Genomic DNA, 20,000 nt, shown 5'->3' on the forward strand with positions numbered 1-20,000 from the left:
AAAAAATTAAATTTTTTGGGTTGTGCAATGACGCCCAGCAGCTAAACAGATATCATCCAAGGAAAATCTGGACCAAAAGGCCGCAGAAATAGCAACATACCTGGTAGAATGCACCCAGACATGCCCTGGTGGAGCTGACCCTTTACCTCAATAGGCCAAAGAAATGTACTCAGAAATCCATCTAGCAATAGTAACCTTAGAGACAGGCTTCCCAAAGAAGAGTTTAGAAAAGGAAAAAAAAGTTGATCAGATTTGCAAAAGGATTTTGTTCTAAACAAATAAAACAATGTAAGAAACTTTTCTTTGTGGAAGATTTTCAATCCATATATACCTACTTAATCACTGTATGTTAATCAGATCAGACAATATATATATATATATATATATATACATATATATATATATATATATATATATATATATATATATATATATACACACACACACACACACACACATATATATATATATATATATATATATATATATATACACACACACACACACACACACACACACACACACACACACACACACACACACACACACACACACACACACACACACACACACACACGCTTTTTATTAGGCAAAAAGAGTGGTTTACTGTGCTGTAAAACAAAGTGTTATTGGTATACATGTTAAATTCAGATGCCTTCCCCATTAAAGTATTAAAGTGTATATATATATATATATATATATATATATATATATATATATGGTTAGAAAGCTTGTGAGGAAACTATTACTCTTGTTATTTTTGTTTTACTTGGATCGCTTGTCTGTGTACTTAATAAAGGATTTTAAACTGGAAACAGACTGCCTACCCTGCTTGGATTACTTTCAAATACTTAGTAATTCTGTACAATAATTTAATTATATATATTTTTTTATCTTAAGACGAGTTTAAGTTTGTCACTTCTACTACCATTGTCTGATCTGATTAATATACAGTGATTAACTAGATATATATGGATTGAAAATCTTCCACACAGAGACGTTTCTTACACTGTTTTGCTTTTGAACTCACTATACTTGTTTAGTGGGTTGTTTGAGACTTTGGGGATACCACAGAGATTTTTTTTTGTTCTATACAAATAGAAATGCAGCTCTCTGTGGAGATCAAGCAAGTGCAACTTGCACTATCCTTTATTCTGGAGATTTGAAAAGAAAACTGGAAGATTAATGACCTGGTTGACAATGAACTCTGATGCCACTTTCAGCAGGAATGATGGGTTTCTCCGCAGGGATACCCTGTCTTTATGAAATACCATATAAGGAGGCTTGATAGACAATACTTGAATCTCCGAGACTCTCTTGGCTGAGGACATTACAACTAAAAAGGCTGTCTTCCAAGACAAGAACTGCAACTCAACCGTAGCCACTGGTTCAAAAGGGGGAGACAACAGAGCCTACAGCACCAAGGTGAGATCCCAAGAAGCACTGGGTCCTTAACCGAAGGCCTGAGTACAAAAGTATCTTTCAAAAAGGCCTTACAAAACCTGGACTAAGCCAAGGAAGCTGAATTCTCCCCTATGTGAAAATTAGAGATCACTGCTAATTGTACCTTGACCGTAGAGAAGCTAGTACCACGATGAAAAATTTCGGCCAGAAACTCCAAGATAGCCGGAACTGGCAGAGTGAAAGGATCCATGTCATGCTGAGAAGCTCAGATCAAGAAATGCTTCCATTTACTGAAGTAAACCTTCCTGATAGAAGATTTGTGAGCCACTACCAAAATCTTCTTAACGGGAGAAGACAGCCTGGGAGTCTTAACTATCAAAAGAACTGGAGCAGCCAAAACATGAGCTTCAGGCTGACTAAGTCTGAGTGAAAGATCCCCAAGGGATGTATAATGAGATCCGTAACTGGATCTAGCGTCCAAGGTGGACACACTGCATGAGACCACAGAGACCACTGAGCTCCCCAACTGTCGGACTTTCTGAATGAACCCAGACATCGGAGGCAGCAAAGGGTAGGCATATAGTAGACCGGATGGCCAAGCATGAACTAGAGTGTCTCTGGGGGCTTCCCAGGATGGGGGTTCAGAGTGAAATACTCACTGCACTCCATGTTAGAAGGAGAGGAAAAGAGATCACAGCAAGGCTGATCCCACTTTAGAAAGATCTGTTCCGCTACTTAAGAATTCAGAGACTACTCATAAGGCATCAGAATATATCTGCTGAGCTTGTCCACTAGAATGCTTGACCTCCCCAGGATGCGCATTACAGCAGGAGGAAATCACCTACTACCACAATGTCATGACTTTGCGACAAAGGGGATAAGATCTGATCCCCCCTGTTTGCTGATGTACCAGACTACTGACATTGTCCTTCTGGATGGCAATAGTCCCTTGAGGAAGAAAGGCATGAACAGCTTTGCAACACCAAAAGCACTGCCCTCATCTCCAAGACACTGATATGCAGATGGGTCTCCTGGGAGGACCATGTGCCTTGGACTGTCCTTCCCATGCAATGCCCCCCCACCTGAGCAGGGAGGTGTCCGCGGTCACCATGATCGCAGGGGATGGGAGAATGAACAGACGACCCAGAAGAAGATCCGGGGAAGAAGCCACCACAGAAGCGAATCCTTGCAACCCCGAGATAACTGAACCAGATTTGATAAGGAAAGGTCTAGAAAGGGCCACTAAAGTCCACTGGAGGACCCTCATATGAAGGCACGCTGTTGAGACGAGAGTAATCGTGGCCACCTTGGACCAGACTGCTCACAGAACTGAATCCGCTGGGGGGACATTTAGCCCGAAGGATGTAAGAAACATGATGTTGAAGGGATAACAGTCTGTCTGGAGGCAGAAACACCTTGGCTTGGATAGAGTCTATCAGGGCCCCAATGACAACGAGGACCAGTAGTGGTGCCAGCTGTGACTCATTGAGGTTTACGGTTATGCCCAAATAATAGAGTGGTCTTGAGTAGATCCATCCTTGGCTTGACACAGTCAATGCCTGGAAGGAGCAGAAAGGAGCCAATCTTCCAGGCAGGGAAAGACCTGAAAACCCTGCAGCCGCAGGTGAACTGCCACTACCACCCATCACTTTGGTGAACACCCTGGGGGCAGTGGTGAGCCCAAAGAGGAATGCTCTGAAATGAAAATGACTGGCTCCCAGCTGGTAGCAGAGGAAGCTCTGAGAGCACCTGTTCATCTTGATGGGATAGAATGAGTCCTGGATGTCTAATGAGCGCATTGAGTCTTTCCTCTGCAGGAAGGTCAGAATGAATTGAAGAGTGACCATACAGAATTTCATGCTGGCAACTGACAGGTTTAGAGTGGACAGATCCAGGATGGGTCTCAAGTCCCTCGTTTTCTTTGGCACTAAAGAACCTGGAATAGATGCCTGGGGGAACGGGCTGGATGGCTCACTTTTTGCGCAACATGGAAATTTCTATGGCTGCCTGCTCCCACTGCATGGGTGGGATGTCTGGGAGGTGTTTGTCAGGGACTGGGGGTTGAAGGAAGAGGATCGAGTATCCTCTGGATATTATCTGTAAAATCCAAAGATTGTCTCTAATAGACTCCAAGGCTGTTGGGTGCAGAGAAAGATGTCCCCCGACTGCCTCCAGAGAACAGCAGTCAGGCAACCCTTCGAGGTTGCTGTGAGGGTCTGTCCGGGAAAGAATCCCGAGACCCTTGGTTCCTCTGACCCCTTCTGCCACGAGGGTGACATCTGTCGTGTCCCCCTCTGCCTCTATGGGAAGGTCAGTCCTGAGCATCTTGGGAAGAGCCCTGAGATTTCTGGAACCACAGCTTCTTCAGCCCACACCGATTCCTAGAAAAGGATCATTGTGGGGTTGAGAAGTGCATCCTAACACTAGACAGGGTCTTCCAGTCTTTTTCACTCTGAAGTAAAGTGTCTCGAACAGTCTTGCCAAAACAGTGGAACCACCATATGGGGCATTCGTAAAGGACACCTTGAAGGGCTCTGACAAAGCACAAAGCCAGAGCAAGGCGTGACGCATCATGGCTATGCCTTTACCGCCACCATGGCATTGACTAGGGATCCCTTAGACCAATGTTGCCTACCCAGCAGGGCACTGAAAATTTTGTCCAGGCATTTGGGGATAGGCTCAGCCATATCTGGTTGCTTCTTGCACTGGATGAAAGCAAATCCACAAGGGGATCCACAGGAGGGGACACCCAGGAGGTAGAGAGTCCTGTGCCAAACGCCTCCATGAACGCTGACTCATCCAGGTTGGGCTTTTGGGTAGACCACCATCCTCACTGCCACAGGATTTCCATGATGTCCCAGAAAGGAGACATCTTCCGGGTGTGATCGGGGGGAGCCCTCCCCTTCCTCTAAGTGGTATCTTCCATGAGAGACTCTGGTGGGGAGTCCAAGTGCCTCCTCTTGCATGTGTGTTTCCGAGGGAGCTCTTGGGGGGGGGGTTCCTGGGGAGGACTCAGAAACCTCGGGGTGGTCCCTGAGTGGGGCGTACTGGAGACAGGCTGTCCCTGAGGGGGCAGGATGGCAGACTCCGGCCCAAAAAGAGACGGAGCCAAGACTGACTCAGAGGATGACCATGTCAAGTGTCCTGAGGGAGCAGAGAGAATTTTCTCCACCACATCGAAACAGGGGGTGAACAAATCCCAGTAACAGGGGTGAGTAAGACCAGATAAGCACTCCTCTGTGCCAAAGGGGGAGTCCGAGCTAAACTTCCAGGCGCTGAGATTCCGCGTGGAAATGCCAAGTCTGAAAACCTCGAAGTCGAAGCCATCCCCTCTGATCAGATGACAAGGCTATAGCTCATAGAGTCGGCTGGTTCCGAAAGGGTCGGAGCTGAACCACTCAGGGCGATGGTCAGTGTTGAGGTACCTGGAACCACTGGCGCCAAACCCAGGAAACCTCTGACCTGATGACTCCGAAACCAGAGGTCAGATCGGAGAAGGAGCAATGGGGAGGAAAGCAGACTGCATACTCCTAGCCACAGAGGAGAAAGGAGCTGGCAAGACTCCCATCTCAATCTGGGTCCAAATAAACCTCCCCATCATCCTGTCCACCTCTGCTTCAGAAAGACTATGGGAGGACGGGATGGAAGAGGCCACTGACTCAGGCCTGGAGTGGCTGCAAGGGGAAGCAGAAAGAGAAGACCGAGCCCAGGAAATCTCTGGCTCTGGAAAGAAGCTCGGAGATCAGAGTTGAGGTGCACCTCAGGTCGGATCCAGCCAAGACTTGTCCGGGGGCTCGACCACAGAACAGCAGTCAAGAGACCACTTTCTGAGCCTGTCCCGTTCCTTGGCCTGGCACTTGTTCTCATCCCCAGACTTCTTGGTGGGAGTTTAGTCCCAGAAGCCAGGGCATAGACAGAAGAAGCAGCCTCTGGAGGAAGGAGGCCCTTAAGGATCAACTTGTTCCTCCTGTCGATCAAGGTGCAGGGTTAGAACTCCACGTAGATCAATCAGGTCTTTAGGTGCTCCACACCAAGACACACAATGCACAGAGTGTAGCCATCTGAAGGGGGAGCCTTGTAGCCACAATCTGTGCATTTCCTAAAGCCTGGCTTAAGAGTTTCAGCCATGGCTAAAGGAACACACAAGCACATGCAAACACACAACCAGGGGAGAAAGCGGGAAGGAACAGAAGAGTTTTTTTTTTTTTAAATGGGACTGACACGAAAGCACACAGGGATAGAGTAGGGAAAGGAGAAAAAAAAGATGCTAAAAAAGGTGGGAAAATAGGAGAAATTTACCCCAGAAATTCACTTACACTAACAGGAATTTGGAGCTGTAATCTACACTGCTGTCTCACACGAGTGGCAAACAAGATCTGAGGGGAGGAGGGAGATGGGGATTATGGGTAGGGGAGGAGCTTGACAGCTTGGATCCAATGCTGGAGTAAGCAGCTGAGTCGGATCTGAATTCCCACATGTTCAAAATAAAATAAAAACAACTTCAGATAGTCAATTAAAAATATAGACTAGAAAGCAGGCCAAAATATATGGCAACCAATGAATGAAAACATAGTCCATGGACTAATAGTTTCAAAATATTAACAACAGACAGTGGTGCAAAGTGATGTTGCTGTTATATATATGTGAAAGCTCCTACTCTCCTGCAGTGGAGCCCTTCAGAGTTACTAGAAAATAAGGTTGGATGGTGAATAACAACAAGAAGCAAGTTTGCTGTATTATGTGGCTGCTGCCCTTCCCCAAAGAAAAACCTCAACTAACAGAAGTATTCAGGGCCTGACTACACTGTAGCAAAACATGTTATGTGTTAATGGCTTCCACGGAATCAATATTATTTGTATAACTGCAAAGACAAATAAGGCCCTAAAACTGTCATCATGCAATCAAATTGGTTAAACACCACAAGGTTGAAACACTGAAGTAACTCCTCATACGAAACAAACTTTTTAGCAAAAACAAACAAGAAAAAAAAAAAGCCAACACAATCTAGCCACATTTTCTAAAACAGTTTACATTACTCAGTTTACTTAAGCTTCAACATACACTAAGAAATGGCATCCATGGTGAATAGTTCTGCCTCCTCCAGCTTGCAAACTAAACTTCATCAACTTTTTAATGATACCTTTTGGTTCATTCATGTCAGCAACTATCAGAATTTAAAATTAAACTAACCTGGAACTCCACCCACAAACCGCAAGTACAATGGCAACAACATGGGCAGGTAAGCTCTCGGGGCCTTGCTTTACGGAAAGTCTCTCATCCTCCTCTCTCTGTTTCAAGTGTTCGGCAACAAGAAGCAACAACGAGTTGACTGAATCTTCTGTCAAAGGCTAAGAAGCATTAAGAAACATCTTACTTTTTTTTTTAATCTAAGATGCATCATATTATACCAAATGCTCATTTTTAAGCTTTATCATAGACATCAAATGGAATGAGTAAGCAGAAAAAAAATAAAACTAAAAAGCTTGTACTAGACTCTAAGCTTATCTTCACCATATAGGTGAACTTATTTCAAATTAAATGGGTCAGAATATCAACTGTGTATTTTTATACGCACACTTTCTTTTGTGGAATCCTGCCACCTGGCAGTCAACAGTTCCCCACAATTGAGTAACTCATTCATCCCTCATGGGACAAGACATGTTTCCAGACCATTCATTATTAGTCAGGCAACAGCTGATGGTGGAGCAGTCATTAAGGCAGTTTTGACATGCTGCCTAACCTCTCTCCTGGTGGTGATATAGGTTTGTGTCACCACAGAGGGACCATCTTTGCCCTTGTTATAGATGTGTGTCTACTTCTTGGCATGTCTCTGTAAGGGCAACTGCACTGGCTTGGGCAGACACACCAGAGGCCTACACTCCAGGACTGTAAAGTCAGCACAGGGGGAGGAGCCACCATAAACTTCATACACAGGCAACTGTGCCAACTTAAGTCACGCATCTCTTGCCCACCCTTCCCAAGCTCTTCCAGCTTCCCGAGCCAAAAGATGATCACAGGTCATCTGGGTGCCAGTCAGGACTTTATCCTTCTGTACGATAAAGCCAGGCAAGTATGTGTATTTTCTGTAGGAATTTAAATAACCTTGAGATTGAGACTTAAAACTACTGAAGGGATTTAAACTATGTTGTACTAGTTAATGATAAAAAATAAAAAGACACAGTCAAAAGTATATTACTAACCCTGTGTGCATATATAAGTGTGCTGGAGAAAAATCACAGTATGTAGCAGCAGAACACAAACAGCAGTACACAAATTGTGTAAACCATTCACTGTAATGACATTTTAAGAAAATGTAAAACACAGTAAACAGCTGTACGGCAACAGACTAGCACTAAAATAAATGGTCACTCACTAGTGTATGCAGTACCCACTTTGTCTAGTTCTCCTAATCAAAGCATATCAGTTTACCACTGGTGACAAAGTAAAAACAATATGCAATTAATTTCCTTCACGATGCATTCCTTTATCACACACACACGAAATACACCTAACCTACAAACCACATTCCAATGTCTATAAATACATCATGTATTAATGTTTTACAAAACTGCTGCAGTAGCTAAACTGGTGTCTGTGTGCATGTACAATAGTGCAAGTATAGCAACAGTAGATCAGGGTATTAACAGAACTGTTGAATGATGTAAACACTGTAAATTAAGCTCCATCTCGAAGTATTTACAAAAAAGTGGTAATGTCATATTTGCAAAGTGTAGACGTCTGTTAACACAGTCATTTAAATATAGCCATGTTGATGGAAGAAGAACCACAGTCTATGGAGTCCACAAGACAGCTTAAGCTAGCCCACACATAGAGCTGCCTCTCTGGTACTCCTGTCTTTTTCTTTCATCAGCTCTGTTCCAACAAATCTGAACCTCTCTGATGGCCTACATAACACAGCTTAAGTAATACATTAATGTCCCTCCTGATCTCTCTCCTTAAAATGTTAGTCTCGAGTCTGACATGAAAAGCTGAACTCGGCATTGAATTTGCAAAAAAGGCTTCCTGCAGTGAATAAGTGTTTTAATTTTTTCTTGCACCTCCAATTCATTTCAATTCTGAATACTCCAGCTCCTCAGTTTAGAGCTGTATGTGCCTCCTGCAAGCACATTACCAAGACAGCAGGTTGTAAGAATGCAACAAGCCCATACCATCTCCAGTTTTAATCATGCACCGAGCGAGAATTTGAAAGCGTAAATAGCAATATAAAAGTACATACCTTACCAACATACAGAAAAATCCTTACCTGTGTATTTACTTTCAGTTTTTGAAAAGGCTGACATACCTGAAGGAGAAAGAGCCCAAACCAAAGGGGTGCCTGCAGAGAGCCTTTCCCAAAATCATCTGATATGAAGGACAGGCCAAAGCAAGAGGAAAGTCAAAAGATAATGACAAAGTCTTGAAGTAACTATGCACATAACTGCATTTTGGAAACAGACACCAGAATCAGCACCAACTCCTGGAGGAATGGCATTTGACAGTAATATTGTTCAGCTGAATGGATGGCTGCATGGTGGCAAAAGAAAGTATTCAGAAATCTATAGGAGGCTACGAACCAAGAGGCATAACAGGGAGCAGTCATGGTTGCTTTTGCCAAGCATATTTACTTTGCTTTAGTTCTAAAAAGCACCATCTGAGTTACTGGTACTGGATGGAAGGCTCACATTAGATCCTAAATTCCACTAGACCAGAAACCATGTTTGGAAGAAGGGGCTTTCCCTTTTCAGAGAGGAAAAGTAATACAAAAAGACATCCCTACTTTTATCAATACAATTGAAGGAGGGCCATCTGAACACAAACTGCCTTTTAAAATGATCAGTTTGAAAACTGTCACTGAAAGCATAAAACTAATTGTGGCTTCAGTGAAAAATCGTTCATCTACAATATAACAAAGGATGATTTTAAACTTTTTTTTAAATACTAAATTAGCATAAAATGTTCAGTTATGCTGTGAATAAAGTGCTATCTACAGAAAATAAACTGTCCTGCCAGAGAGGAAAAAACAGTCCTTAAGACACTGCAGGTTCAAACATTCACAGGGTTTTATCAAGCTAACAGCCAAAGGAGACCAACGACCAAGCTCAACCACATCGAGTACTGGTGGAAAACTAACAATTTCCCTGATGATTAGATTTTAACCCACATATCAATAGTGAAAATTTGTCATTACACAAACAATCATCCAGACTGATTTAAAAGGCTGCAAGGAATGTTCCCTTGCTTGACAGGTAAGAATAGCCTATTCCAGCAACAGGAGGACTACATACAGTTGTGTATCGGTCATACCATCTGGTGTGGCTGATGTGGTAGGTTTAGGTCTCCAGAAGGTTTGTTTGCTTTACCACTGGTTCTGTTAAGTTAAGGGGTTCAGAGAGTTTTGGTTCATTCATAACATAGAAAGCTAAGGAGAGATCATCCCTCAGGAGTCTGTATGACAGAGTACAGGGACAAGGCTTTTAGTCTATGAAAACATGTTAGGGTACTAAGATGTAATATCTTTTTGGTGAGGAAATGTTGGTGTTTCAAGCGGGTTTAGGAGGTCGGCGAGGTACATGCTGAAGAGTGCATTATATTCAATAATGGGCCTAATAAGAGATAAGTGGGACTGCAATTTCTTTGGACCACAATGAAATACAGTGAATGATAATTTGTACAATGTAGAAGGATTTTCTAACCCCCACAGAAAAGAGGTGGCCAATGTAAAGTCGGTTATCAACATGCGCAACTAAGTCTCAGATAACATTCCGCTTAAATTCGACAAAGTTAACTATATGGCAAGCTAGAGTTTTGGTAAATTCACCAAAGGAAATTATGCTGCATTTCTTGATGTTGAGGGTAAGGCCCTGATTACTACACCAAGCATTAGTTTGGCCTAGCCCTTGCTGGAGAACTTCAGTATTAAAACAGGATTCGATAACCACCCAGTCTGCAATCACCCCAACCTTAATAGCATATGTTCTATCAGACAGCTACAAATACAAACACAGTGAAATATGTGTGGGTTAATGTTGAGCTGGGTGAGTTTGTCAATAGTCCTAGCATGGGGGATAGTGGCAAAGGACTTTGTAAGGTCCACATAAGCAGTGCTGACTGTATGTCTTATCTATGGCCTTAGTAACCCTTTCAAAGAACTCAACCAGGTGCACGTACGATCTGCCTTTTACAAACTGATATGTATTGCAGGGATACAAGGTCACCTACATCATCTTTACGTTCAGATACAATATGTTCCACAGCTCTGCAAATAGGGCAAATGAGACAAATAGTACAGTTGTGTTAAAATCTTACCATAACAATAAATGTCCTTTCTTTCACTATTGCAGTATTCCTTACACTTGGGATTCCCTGCCTTGTGTAGCCTGTTGTCTGGCCAGTATAGAAAAGCCTATTGTTTCTTTAAGGTACACTGAACATCGCACATATACTCCATGCATAGCATAAGGCATAAATGTGACATCTGTACTTACCATCTTCAGAACTGATTGCCCCAGTAGGAACATCATTCTAAGGAAACTCAAGAAATAACTAGTACATCCAGGAAGGAAATGGACTAGGGAGAAGGAGGGACGGAGTGAATACTGCAGCAGTGAAGGAAAGGACATTGATTGTTATGGTAAGATTTTACACAACTATACTATGTCCTTCCATTCACTGGTTGCAGTATGTCTTACACTTGGGAGAGTGGCAAAGCTAAAAAAGAAACTTGGGAGGAGGAATGACCAGTAGAGCCTTCTAGGAACCCATAAAAAATAAACTAGCAAAATCAGTTCTAGCTCTAGAGATTCCATCTGACTTGTGCTTGGTAAAAGAATGCAGAGAAGTCCAGGTAGCTGCTTCAAGAATCCAACCCCTTGAAAAAAGCACCAGAAAAAAAGCCACAGCTCTACTAAAATAAGCATTTACAAAAGAAGGAAAGCTCTTACCATGAAAAGTATAACAAAAAGAAATACCCTTTGAGATCCAAGAACTAGTTTGCTTGGATACCCTAGAATGAAAAGAAAACAAACTCATCAGATTTTCTAATAGACTTAGTCTTACCCAAATAAAATCTGAGTTGTCTATACACATCTAAAGTATGCAGCACCCTATCACTGGGATTGTGGAGGAGGGGGGGATGAAGTGACAACTCATTAACCACACTGGGCATAAAGGAAAGATTAGTAAGCAAAGGCACCCTGTCCTTATAGACGACAAAACAGGGCAAGTCATAAGGGCTTGAAGTCCAGATACTCATCTAGCAGAGCTACTGGCCAACAAAAGAAAGTCTTCCAAAAACAATGTTGCAAGGGAGATGAAGGAGTACGCTCAAATGGAGCCTGTGTCAACTTCTCCAAAACAAAATTAAGATCAAAGGGAGATGGAACAAGCTTCCTGAAGGTCTAACATGAAGGACATCTTTAAGGAATTGTTTAGCCTCAAAACTAGAAGCTAAAGGAGAAGATAAAGGCTGATAAGTGGGTCTTAATAAAAGAATAGGCCAAACCAGGACTGAGCAAGTGACACAAAAAGGTGATAACCAAAGGGACAGCCACAGAAACTGAGTCTAGGTTATGAGATAGACACCAAACAGAAAACCTCTTCCATTTGGATAAGTAGTATTTCCTAGTAGTGTGCTTCCTAGCCTCCTGCAGCACCTTCATTACATGCTCAGAAAAAAGGATTTTGATTCCACACAGACACCTATCACACACAGTGTCAGTTGTAGAGTGGACAGGTGGGGATGACCGAGAGATCCCCTATCTTGTGTGAGAAGGTCCACCCTGTGAGGTAACTTGTGATGACTGACCTTTGTGTTTTTCACTGAATATTAACTCAGCTGTAGTTGGGCTCTCTCTACACAGAGTACCTTTTAGAAATTCTGTGCAGCCATTGATAGCAGTGGGGGTAGTTTCAGCTCATCACTAACATCCTGTCTTGCCTTATATAAGTGGTACATTTTGAGTCATCTCTGCTTAATATCAGAGCTTTGGCCGGCTAAAATCTACCTGAAATCAGCTGGACATATAAGTGAATTTAAGTACACTTTTATCTGCTCTTTTGCATATAGTATTGTATTTAATTTATTTGTGTTTTTCACTGAATATTAACTCAACTGAAGTTGTGGCTTCCTCTCTACAGTTAGCTCCCCACCCAGTCTCCCTGTTCTTGTTTTGGTGTTAATGTTGGTGGCTGTCAAACTGCCCATCCCTCTTGTAGATTTGTATATGGATACTCCTTCTGGGCCCATCTCATTTGCTCACTCAACTGAGTGCAGTGAAATCATATTCTGATTTCAGGCACTCCTACTGTGTACAAAGAGAGCATTTGGGAAGGACAACCCCTGTAGCCTCTTAATCCTGCTTTGTTCCTTCCCTCAAAAAAAAAATATATATATATATATATATATATATGTATATATATATATATATATATATATATATTCATCTGCTCTTACTGTAACTGTCTTAGTTGCTCTTCTGCGTGCTGTTCAGTCGCTCTTATTCTGCATTTATTACTGCTTGTTAGTAGCCTTCTAATTTACTGCCTTCTGCACTTGTTTTTTAGTCATTTGTTAATTTATTTGAACTGTATTTGCCGTAGTGTTGCTACACGCTCGGGTGTGCTGACATGCAATACAATTTGAATTGTATTTACTGCTGTTTTAGCTGCTTTCTGTAACAAAAAAAAATTCTAAGCTTGTTTTCTGGCTTTCCTGTAACTAGTCAAGTCCAGATACAGACTTACTGTATCCAGGACTGTTGGTAAGCTTCTGAGCCCCCCAAGCCTTTCTGTGTTGGAGGGAAGCCTTCTAGCTTATCAGTGGGAGTGGTAAGTACTAGGTAGCCTATCCTCCACGGGAAGAGTGAGTTTTAGCCCAAAAAATTTAGTTTATTTGACCATTTGAGCAGTTTCCCATCTCTTTCAACTTGCTGGCTTAAAAGCCTACATTTGTACTTGTTCCCCGCCTTTCCTGTAACTAGTCTAGTCCAGGTACAGATTTGCTGTATTCCAGGACTCTCTGTAAGCTTATGAGCCCCCCCACCCCCAAGCCTTTCTGTGTTGGAGGGAAGCCTTCTAGCTTATCAGTGGGAGTGGTAAGCATTAGGTAGCATATCTACCACAAGAGGAGTGGTTCCTGGCCCAGAAATTGTAGCTATTGGCCGTTGGGGCAGTTTTTTTCCATCTCTTTCAACGTTCTGGTTTAAAAGCCGCACTTGCGCTTGTTTCTCACTTTTCCTGTAACTAACCTAGTCCAGATACAGAGTTGCTGTATCCAGGACTGTTGGTAAGCTTCCGAGCCCCGTAAGCCTTTCTGTATTGGAGGAAAGCCTCTAGCTTATCAGTGGGAGTGGTAAGCACTAGGTAGCCTGTCTACCACGAGGAGAGGTTATACTGGCCCAGAAATTGTAGTTTATTGACCATTTGGGCAGTTTGTCCATCTCTTTCAACTTTCTGGTTTAAAAGACTACATCTGCGCTTGTTTCCCATCTTTCCTGTAACTAACCTACTGGTAGCACTAGAAAGCCTTATACTGATACAAGCCTTCTAGCTTAAGAGAGAGACTTTGGAGTTAAGTATCAGTTTTCTGTACTTTCTTGCTGTACTAAACTGTTTTCCATCTAAATGCAGATTTTCCAGCGTTTGTTGTGATTTAAAAGCTTGTTTTTTTTCACATATTGTACTTATTTGACTGCCTGCACTTTTAAAAAGATTTTTGTCTAAATAATTTGTTTAATTGTTGTAGGCTACACACTAAAGTGTGTGAGCCTTTTCTGGCTGTTTGTAGCCGTTTAAAGCTGTTTTAAGTGTATTTTTTTTTTTACTGTTTTTGCCTGATCTTTTCAAAAAAAAAAAAAAATCTTGTTTCCCGCCTTTCTAAGCTAGTATAGTCCAGTTTTCAGGCTAGTGCTGAATTCAGGGCTGTGATACTAGTTTCCGAGTTACCCATACCCATACTTGGATAGAAGGAAGTTTCTCTGTTCACCTGTGAGAGAGGGGAGCTTTGAGCAACCTATCTGTCCCTGGAGGAGTGGTTCCAGCCCAGAAGTTAGTAGTTTATTACCCCGTTTTGGGCTAATTTCTCTCTCTTTCATTTCCCTACTATAAAAACTGCATTTGCACGGTTTTGCACACCAGGCAGTGCCAGTTATCTATGGTGAAATTATTCCCGGCTCCACTAAGTCTCCTCTTCAGTTTTTCCCTTGAAACTAGTCTACCTCTCAAACTAAGCACTCAAAAAGCATCTTATAGCCCAGCACTTTCTCAGACTTAATAACAAGCATTAATATACCCTGACACTGATTGCCCAGCAGGGCAAGGCTCTTTATTCACCCCTCACCAACCAAGCGACTAAGCAGCTCACCCTACTATTCAGGCATGACCAAAGGGCAACTTCAGGTGCACTCTCCTGAGGTAATGTTACAACTGCCTCATGTACACAGACAACCCTCTCCTCCTACCACAAAACACTAACATATGCGAGAGATGCAATTATACAGCCAAACCGGAAGATAAGCTGTCTCCACCCAAGACTGAAACAGACACTCAAGAGGAGAAGGTTAACACTTGCACCACAACGCCAGCCGCACATAGACCTGCTAAAACAGCACTGGCAAAAAAATACACATAAATACACAAAATCAGTGTTCTAAATAAAAACCTGCAAAAGCAGCAGAGACCTCCAAAGCAGACACGCAAACAACCTGCACTTCCAGTCACAAACCAGACAACACATAAAACACAAAATCAGTGTGCCGCACAATCACAGCCTTTAAGGAGAAATAACATACCTAACACACTAGTAATAGGTGATTCTATAGTCAGGCACACTGACGTCACACTCACTAGGCTGGACAAGCAGAAGGTTACTGTTAACTGCCTGCCGAGAGTCAGAATCCACCACATAATACAAGCACTCAGGTCACTCCAGAACAAGTACAAATATGACTCTGTCATTGTTCATGTTGGTGTGAATGACCTGAGATGTACCTCCCTGGACTACATGAAAAGAGACAAGGAAGAGCTCTCTGATCATGTAGCCCAGGCTGGTATGACCCTGACCCTGAGTAGCATTCTGCCCTCACCACGAATGATACCTCAGTATAAAGAAAAAATGATTTCAACAATTGGCTAAGCTTCTGGTGTTATTCAAAGTAGATCCAGTGTCGGTCAGCCTGGGACGACATGCTCAACAAGCCGCGTTGCTTCGCAAGAGACTGCTTGCACCTGTCACCCCTTGGCTTTCGAATACTGGCCAAGGCTCTTGCTGCCCCCATAGTGCCTTTTTTAGGCAAGGTTCAAAAGTCAAACCCACCTCCATAAACAGCACAATTAACAAAAAACTGAGGGTTATGCTACTCAACACCAGGAGTTAAAATCTCAAAATGCATGCGCTCGAAGCACTCCTCAGTATAGAGAATGTTGACATTTGTGCAGTAACTGAAACCTGGTTCAAGGCTCCAGAGAGCACCCCAGAACTACCGGGCTACAACTCATACCACACGTTTCGGCCATAGAACACGGACCGAAACACAAAAGAAGGGGGTGTATCCATATTCATCAAGGATACCTACACCTCCAGGTTAGTGGCACAGCATGACACCTCTGAGATCATCCATGTGCAATTAACATCGGGCAAATCTGCAATGCAAATTGTAGCCTGCTACAGATCACCCTCCATGATCCAGGACCACTACTCCACGTTTCTGGAGACACTGGAAAATATTAAGGTCCTATCAAACACCCTGATATTGGGCGATTTCAATTACAATACCATTCACTGGGAAAACTACTGGAGTACAAATTCCCAGGCCCAGCTCTTCCTGGAATTCATCAAGTCAAACACTTTGGATCAGCTGGTAAACTCCCCTACCAGAGGTGAAAACATATTGGACCTGGTCATCACCAACATGGGCAACAGGAGTTCCACATCGGAGGTCAACCAGTCACTGGTTAGATCAGACCATAAACTAATCACTCTGGATGTCCATACCCAACCACCAACCCCAACTAAGGAAACCACAGTAAAAATCTTTTCTAAAGCAAACTTCACCTTACTTAAGACAAAGGTGGTAGATTTCACAGCCCCCACACTAAAGGATAACGCTGCACAAGATGCAGAAACCTTTACAAATGCACTCTATGAGCACCTACAAGGATGCATGGATCGTGCCATCCCTAGCAAAACCAAGACTCACTCCTCTAAGAGAAGGAAACCAGTTTGGTGGACCCCTGCAATAAACAGGCTATACAATAGGAGGAAACTAGTTCAGAAAAAAAGCAAATCCCAAGAAGGAAAGACATCCCTGATCAGTATCAGTAAGAAACTCATGAAATCATCCAAGGCTAACTTCGAAAGAAAAATAGCCAAGGATTCAAAAGATAACCACAAAGCCTTCTTTAGCTATGTTAAGAATCTAAGTGGCAACTCGCAGATATACACTGAATTAGTGCAAAATAGCACAAAATATACACTGAACCTACTGATATTGCCAACATCCTGGCAGATAGATTCAGTGCAAACTTCACCCCCTCTCACCTCCAAAAGGGCCCACAACAATACCGGAAAAGTGTAGTGTCCCAAAAATCACAGACGCACAGGTGAAAACAGCCCTTTCAAAAGCCAGAAACAGCGGCAATGGGAGCAGATAGTGTCCCAGGCTGCATCTTGCACTAACTAACCCCTCTCATCTAAACACGCTATTCAACCTCAGCCTCTCCACAGGCTACATGCCCATAGAATGGCGCACAGCAATTGTTATTCCTCTCCACAAAGGTGGGGCCACAACTGACCCTGGTAACTATCGCCCCATAAGCCTGACTAGCCTGGTCTGCAAGGCTATGGAGCACATTATCATGGAACTCATTAACAAAGACATTGGGAACCTCCAAACACTTGACCCAACCCAGTTTAGCTTTGTTAATGGCAGATCATTCCTACTAAACCTGGTTGACTTCTTCGAGACAGTCACCAAGGCCACAGACGAAGGAAAGGTGGTTCACACAGCCTACCTTGACCTTGCCAAGGCTTTCGACACCATTCCCCACTCGGGTATTACAGAAAAACTCACCAGCCTGAACATAAACCCCTATGTCAGGAGATGGGTTGCCAAATGGCTTACAGACAGAACTCACACGGTAAGAATAGCTGGCTCCAGGTCCGACTCTAAACCAGTCACAAGTGGTGTCCTGCAAGGCTCGGTCCTGGGACCCCTACTGTTCGGCATATACTCCTCAGAAGTACAGGCAGACACAGTAGGACTATGGCTAACCAAGTTCGTCGATGACTGCAAACTGGGAGCCATAACGGACTCTCCGGTTGACACGGACATCCTCCAAAAGGGCCTTACTGAGATGGACACCTGGCATCAAAGTCATGGCCTCAAGCTAAATGCCAAAAAATGCATAGTCATCCCGTTTGGGAAAAACAAAACACCCATGAATTACCACATAGGTGGCAGCCCCCTTAATAAAGAAGAGATAAGAGATCTGGGGACCCAGGTAGATAGTAATCTCTCCTTTGACAATCCTTCTGCCAAAGTAGTTAGGAAATCCTTCTATATGGCCCATCTAATTACTAACGGGTTCGCATCTATAAATAAAGAGGTTATACTGCCCCTCTACTCGTCACTCATTAGACCCATCATAGAGTACAATGCCCCATTTGGGATGTACCTCACAAGACACTTCCAACAGCTGGAAAGACCACAAAAGTACCTCACAAGAGGATTATTGGTCTCAAACATATACCCTTGCAGCCCGACTGAAAAGACTCCGGCTGTACTCAGTGGCATATCGCTTACTCAGAGGTGATCTCTGGCTGACTTACAAAGCCATGTCCAACTCAGAATTGATGGACATCCTCCACCTAAATAAATCTAAGTCACTGCGAGCCACGCTCTCTAGTGAGCTAAACCTCGCCACAACAATAAATAGAACATGCTGGAGGGATAGATTCCTGTCACAGAGACTCCACATGCTTTGGAACAAAATTCCAAATTACATCAGGCAGAGCCCCTCACTAACACTCTTCAAGAGAAACCTTGACGAGTCGATGGGTAACAGAAAATACACCCCTGGGATCACTTTATTAGCTCTGCTTGACAGACGATCAGTTAATTAATCAATGGGGCGGCGAAAGCCGACACACTCTGGCTAAACTTATAAATGCCCTTGGGTAGATAGCCTAGTACCTGCCTATGAACCTTCCCTAAAAGCAGAAGAAAAGGGAACCAATGCCGTCATGGCTAAAAGGGAGTCACCAATAGGACTTTGGGACCGTCCTGTTGAATTTTGAACAAGACTTTTGGAATTAGGGGAAGGAATGCATAAAGAAACACCCCCTTCCAAAAAAAAAGAGAGGGCATCCAACTTCCACACCAGAGGACCTGGGACTGTGGCACAAAATAAAGGAAGTTGCCTGTTCAGAGGGGAGGCAAATAGATCCACTTGAGGAGTACCACACAATGTCCAGAAAACACATCCCTGTGAAGCATCCATTCATGGGACTGGGTCAAGTATTTGCTTAGAGTGTCTGCAGCAATGTTTTGACCTGAAGGGATGTAAACTGCCTGAAGAGTCACTTGATACTGCACAGCAAGATACCATACCAGGAGTTCCAACAGACAAAGACGTTCCTCCCTCTTTGTTTATATACCATATCACTGTGTTATTGTTAGTGAATACCTTGGGAGTCCCTGAGAGAGAAGAGGGTGAAAAGCCTGAAAAAACAGTATAAGAGCGCTCAACTCTTTGACACTGATGTGCTCCTTCTACTGAAAAGGGGACCACACCACCTGTACCTTCAAGGAAGCCAAAAGCTGCTCCCCCATCCCATGTCTGAAGCGTCTGTGAACAGCTCCTGACAGGGAAGAGGGGGATGAAAAGGGACCCCTGGATTCAGAGAATTGCTGGATCCATCAATGAAGTACCCTCTTGAGAAAAGGAAGAAGAGGAACTACAAACTCTAGAGGATGTGCATATTGAAGCCACACTGACTTTAGAAACCACTGATACTTTCTCATGTGGAGTTTGTCCAGAGGGAATATAAAGATGGTGGATGTCATGAAACCCAGAACTCTGAGAAACTCCCTGGCTGTAAGGAAGTCCAGAAGAAGAGTTTGAAAGGAGGAAATGAGAGTGAAGGCTTTTGGAGGAGGCAGGGAAGACTTTCCCAGGTTTATTGTGAACACCAGGCTCTGAAGAAGGGAAATGTCAAAATGAAGATTTTGCAAAAGGATCTCTGGAGAGGATGCCTGAAACAACAGATTGTCCACGTAAGAAAATATGTGGATCTCCTGAAGCCTGCAAAAAGCAATCACAAGAGTGAGACATTGGATAAACACCTTAGGGAGAGTAGAAAGGCCAAAGGGCAAAGCAGAGAACTGAAAATGCCACGAAGCAAGAGAGAAAATAAAATCTTTCTGAAAAGAGAATGGATTGGAATATGGAAATAAGCATCCTTGAGATTCAGACACAATATAAGCCCAGAGGAAGCAAAAGAGAAAACAGAATCTGAAGGGACAACATCCGAAAGGTGGTTACCTTCAGAAAAGTGTTTAGATGAGAAAGGTCTAGAATCGTCTCCAAATACCCTCTTT

At 43.2% G+C, this 20,000-nt stretch overlaps 1 protein-coding gene across 1 annotated transcript in view; it reads right to left on the reverse strand.

The window, feature by feature from the left end:
• The window catches only part of LOC122815105 (nuclear-interacting partner of ALK-like), a 592,488-nt gene that overhangs the window by 43,151 nt on the left and 529,337 nt on the right, over positions 1 to 20,000 (reverse strand). Inside the window, exon 7 of the mRNA XM_044087347.1 lies at positions 6,595 to 6,752. Within this exon, the coding sequence (XP_043943282.1) occupies positions 6,595 to 6,752 (158 nt within the window). The remainder of the gene's footprint in view (positions 1 to 6,594; positions 6,753 to 20,000) is intronic.

Source organism: Protopterus annectens, chromosome 11.part0 (genome assembly GCF_019279795.1).
Source record: "Protopterus annectens isolate FY-2018-M chromosome 11.part0, PAN1.0, whole genome shotgun sequence".
Classification (NCBI taxonomy): domain Eukaryota; kingdom Metazoa; phylum Chordata; order Ceratodontiformes; family Protopteridae; genus Protopterus; species Protopterus annectens.